Consider the following 5252-nt stretch of genomic DNA (forward strand, 5'->3'; position numbering starts at 1 on the left):
AGGATTGAGACTTCAATTTATTGATTAATTCATTTGCTTCACGCTGGATTCTGTTGGTGATATCTGTTTTAATCTTATTGTATGTGTTTTGATCGGACAGCATGTCGGTCATATAATCTAAATATTCTCTTTTAAACATAATAACCGTAGAGTTCCCCTTGTCTGCTCTCATGATAACGATATCCGGATGTCTTTTAATGAATAATCTAGTGTTGTTGAAAGATTTAAGTAGTGGATGTAGTGTTTTCCGATGTTGAGATTTGAACCAAAAATTCGTTATAATGTTAACACCCCTAGTTCGCAGTATGTTTTTGTCTTCTTCACTGAGATGGAAACTCTGAACTGCAAACTCGAAATCTTTAATAATGGTTGGAATCGGTATGTGAATACCCTGTGGAACGCTGAATTTTGAACCCATTGATAACATTGATTCCACATCTTGTGGCACAATCACATCAGTGTAATTATACAAGAAATTGGGTTGTAATTGTGAACAATGCATTGGTCTGGAAAAATTTTGAAGTAATGATTCTAATTTATTAATATTCGTAGTTCTGATTCTATTGAACAGTGTCTCGAAATTATCTCTACAAGTTCCCGAAAAATTCCGATATATATTGTCCGGCACTGACGATTTTACATCTTGTATTTCGGTATGTATCATGTGAGTTTTCGCGTGTGCTTATTCTAATGTGAATTTATTTTAGAGTCCTGAAGAAGACCCTAATCTGGGTCGAAACGTTGACTTAAGATGAAATAAATAGGAGAGAAAATCTTATAAAATCAATTTCCCTACACCCCTTAAACTAAAGAATATTCACCTTTTTGGGAATTACACTAAGTTCATATACAGCATGGGGTTCTATGCAGATATACAATCTCAATACGGAAAAAGGATACTTGACATCTCAAAATCCTGGTCATCATATCACATGAAATTGGCCTCTCTAAGGAATCGGAGAGTTTTCCTCCTGGAGTGTAAAAGAAAGGGCCTACTCCCGAAGCACATGAGTATGGGTCTGCAACTGACTCAGTCTCATCAAGACAGGCTGAGGAGATGAAGAGTAAAGCACTACAACTGGTCCTGCGTTTTGAAGTTACAACCACCATCTCGAAGATCAAAAGAATGGAAGTCGGGTCGTTCAAACTATGGCAGACTCTTGAGAGCTCGCTCCCACAGGAAACCCTTGACCATTTCAGAACGTACCAGGGCAGCAAGTATGTGAGGCAAATTTCACTGATCAAGCAGAGAAATTCAAAGAAAATAGAACACCTAACAAAAAAACAACTCACCAGAATTGAACCCCAAACTAAGTGGATAAAGAACATTAGCTCTACACCCATCCCTGAGAACATCCTGGGATTTTTGGCGCTTGGCCCCAAGTTCAGTGTTGACATCCCCACTAGAGAAATAAACGTACAGAAGCTCCTGTCAGATGTAGAGTATACCATCAATCTGAATGAAACACTGTCAGAAGATGAAAGGAACATCAAACGTGCCCAAGTTACCAACATCATCACCAACCATATCAAACCCAACAAGCAGCCAAACAGCGTTTACCAGAGCGAGTTTTACCACTGCAGGAAGTTCCTGAGAGAGCACCCTGAACTTCTAATTTTGCGCTCTGACAAGGGCAACGTCACGGTCATAATGGAGAAGTCTCTTTACTCGGAACTGTCCAACAACCTATTACTCGACGAGAGATACTATAAACCCTTGTCCAGAGATCCAACTACAACACTACAAACTAGATGCAATGCTCTAATCAAGAAACTGGTAAACGAGGGGCATATAACTCAAGCACAAGGAAAAATTATGTACAATTACAAATCCATAACTGCCAGATTTTATGGCCTACCAAAAGTTCACAAACCCACTCTCTCAATAAGACCAATTATTTCGTCAATTAACACTCCCACCTCCAAACTGTCAGCTTTCGTATCCGATATTTTGTCCAAGTCTATTTCAACCTCCCATAGCGAATACTACATAGGTGATTCCTTTGCCTTTGCAGAATTTATAAGTCGAATCCATCTGCCCGATGAATATGTCCTTATTAGTCTTGACGTAGTGTCCCTCTTCAGCAACATTCCTGTAGAGCTGGCATTAACAGCTATTGAACACAGATGGCACTCCATAGGTGAACACACGTCAATCCCAAAAGATGATTTTCTTTCCATCGTCAGCTTCTTATTTAAAACAAACTATTTTATCTTTGAAGGGAAATTTTTCAGTCAAATCCTAGGCTCTCCTATGGGCTCAAATGCCAGCTCACCCATCGCAGAATTGGTGATGGATTATCTCTTGGACTGCATCCTCCCTAGCATTCCCTTTAAAATACCCTTCATTAAGAAATTCGTGGATGATCTATTTTGTTCAGTACCGAGGGATAAAACTGCCTATATTTTGGAAAGATTTAACCAACAACACGAACACATCAAGTTAACACTCGAGGAAGAGTTCGAAATGGGTGTCCCCTTTTTGGACACGAGGGTCATCAGGAACACTGATGGGGACTTGCGGCTGGACTGGTACAGGAAACCAACCCATTCAGGAAGGTACTTACATTACTATTCTAATCACCCGCACAGACAAAAAATTAATATGATTTTGGGCCTAAAGAACCGCATTCAAAGAATATCCCACCAAACATTCCATCAAAAGAATTTGAAATTACTTTTCAATTCGATGTTGAATAACGGCTACCCTAAGGGCCTACTGACAAGATTGTTATATAACTCCGCTCCCCCAGGACAGCCACTGGGTGAAGACGGCGCATCCACCAATAGAGGAGAAGTTAATTTAACCAGATACTCCACGATTCCCCTAATCAGGGACGTAACCAATCCCCTCATAAAAATATTGAAACACGATACAGTTAAGATAATATCAAAGAATATTTTCAAGATTGATAGACGGACAAAATCGAGGTCAACAAAATGAGTGGAGTGGTATACCGTGTGCCCTGTTCAACTTGCGAAGAGGTCTACATTGGCCAAACGTCGCAAACTGTAAAGAGACGAATCACCCAGCACATAAGCGACATCAAGAACCCTGACAAAACCTGTGCATTGGCGGAGCATGTCCGAAGAAAGGACCACCGAATGGACTACGGCGCTGTAGAAGTATTAGATTTCGAGAACAACACAAGAAAGAGATGTTTTCTTGAAATGTTCCACATCAAAAGCCACAACAACTCCATGAACTATAGAAGGGACATCGAGGGTATAAGCAATATATACTCGTACCTGATCAATTTGAAGGAACCTCATCGCCCCCCAACCATGAGTTCTGTGCTTCTTGGTGCTGACGCGGTGACTTGAACCGTTCTCTGTGGCCTAACCTAGTTCCCAATTTTTTGGTGTTCTGGAATTTTCCGCGTGTGCTGCCGCTTCAACCCAGACAAACTATAATTTAAAGCAGCCTTGTACCCAATTCTTACTGTTTTATGTTTGTTACTTGTTGCATGTGGCCTGTTCACACTCATGCCGCATTTTCAGATTGCTCATGATTGTTGCTCTTTGTATTTCGGTATGTATCATGTGAGTTTTCGCGTGTGCTTATTCTAATGTGAATTTATTTTAGAGTCCTGAAGAAGACCCTAATCAGGGTCGAAACGTTGACTTAAGATGAAAGAAATAAGAGAGGAAATCTTATACAATCATTTTCCCTACACCCCTTAAACTAAAGAAGTGTACACACACACACACCGTGTACCAGCGTACCGTCCTTGAACCCATCCACGAGACCGCAGAACGAAATGGCGGAGACACCTGCGCCGAGACAGCTGACGTTTCTGTGTGCAAATCGGAACTACCACTGCCAACCATAGAGGGGAATAGAAACTTCATCGACGAGGTTATTTCACTTGTGAATTCGATCCCCAGCACATAGGCAGCGCGAAAGTTAGGTCATCATTTCTTGAGGTAGATAGAATCTTTAAATTAAACTCACTATTTCATCTTAAGTTGATTTCTTCCGAGGTTAGAGGGGTTTAATGAATCCGAATTTTCTGAGAAAATTGGAATTCATTTCAGTGTATTCCTTTCATTTCACATTTCCGCCTTTAAATATATTCAATTCTCAAATCTTCAATGCATTCATTCCGATAAGCAGAGTAAATGTAGAAAACCGTTTGGCTGTGTTCAACGTTGTTTTTTTTGCATGCCGTTGAATATTTCGATGTTTTTCTGATGTTGATATGCGATAAACCGGAGCTGACGGCGTTTTTACTCGCTTTCTGTAATTTTCAGATTTTTAACGTCTGAGGGGATTTGCCTATAAAAGCTTTTCTCTACGATTCGTCATTAATTGTGTTCACGACGAGCCGTTCAACGAATTTAGAGTAAATTTTGTGTTGCGAGGATTAGTGCTCTTGGAAATTAATTTTTATTTTTCGTTTTCCGCGAGTGCCTTGCAATAAAGTAGGTAGGTCTCCGTCTATACCGTTCAGTTTCTTTATAAGACCTACACCAGTTACTTTTTGTCACTGCTGTACTGGATCGCTTTCTGTTATCTTTTGCCGTACTTCACCCTGTTTCGCGAGTCTGACTTTTTCCTTCGCTATCAGTCATGGTGCGTAAGCCCTTGTGGTAGGGAAGAGGAAGTCCCGTCAACCCCCCTGTTCGCGTTCCCGCGTCATAAGTGTTGAAATAGAAATTTCTTCTTTTCTATCAGTCATGGTGCGTAAGCCCTTGTGGTAGAGAATAAGAGATACCGCTCGTCGTCAGTGAAATCCCGTAGTTGCGCTCAAAATAGACCTCTTCTCCGCTATCAGTCATGGAGCGTAGCCATTGGTGTAGCGAATAAAAGTCTCGAGTAGATCCGCCCTGGTTGTGTTTCTTTCATTTATGGAGAAATACAATTAATTACATCCCGATACCGTATAGCAAGTCATTTCACTTCGCGAGGTCATCCTTAGTATCCATTTCGTCAGTTCTGGTTGGCGCATTTCATTGTACAACCTTTGATTTTTCACCGTACCCAGTATAAACTTTATAAAGTGCTCGTGATCGGATTGAATTTCCAGAATGTATGTTTGTTGAGAAATGTTTTTGTAGCACTGGTGAATTTCTATCCTGCCCTTTGAAATAGACAGTAATTTCATTCATTTTCTGTATATTATTGACATGACCTATACATCACTGTAATGTCTAAAAGAATTAATAAATTTGTATTGTATTGTGTTGTAGATCCAAGCGCTTTTATATATCTCTCGCTTCTGAATTAACCCGAACAATGCAGAATAAAT

The 5252-nt window shown here is 40.2% G+C and overlaps 1 protein-coding gene across 1 annotated transcript; it reads left to right on the forward strand.

Annotated features, from left to right (window-relative positions):
- The first annotated feature begins 2413 nt into the window (after nucleotides 1-2413).
- Nucleotides 2414-3612, forward strand: LOC123318066. Its single transcript, XM_044904757.1, has 2 exons — nucleotides 2414-2761; nucleotides 2941-3612. The coding sequence occupies exons 1-2, from the start codon at nucleotides 2468-2470 to the stop codon at nucleotides 3322-3324; spliced, it is 678 nt and encodes a 225-aa protein (XP_044760692.1). The 5' UTR covers nucleotides 2414-2467; the 3' UTR covers nucleotides 3325-3612.
- Nucleotides 3613-5252: the final 1640 nt, after the last annotated feature.

This window comes from Coccinella septempunctata, chromosome 7 (assembly GCF_907165205.1).
Source record: "Coccinella septempunctata chromosome 7, icCocSept1.1, whole genome shotgun sequence".
Taxonomy (NCBI): Eukaryota; Metazoa; Arthropoda; class Insecta; order Coleoptera; family Coccinellidae; genus Coccinella; species Coccinella septempunctata.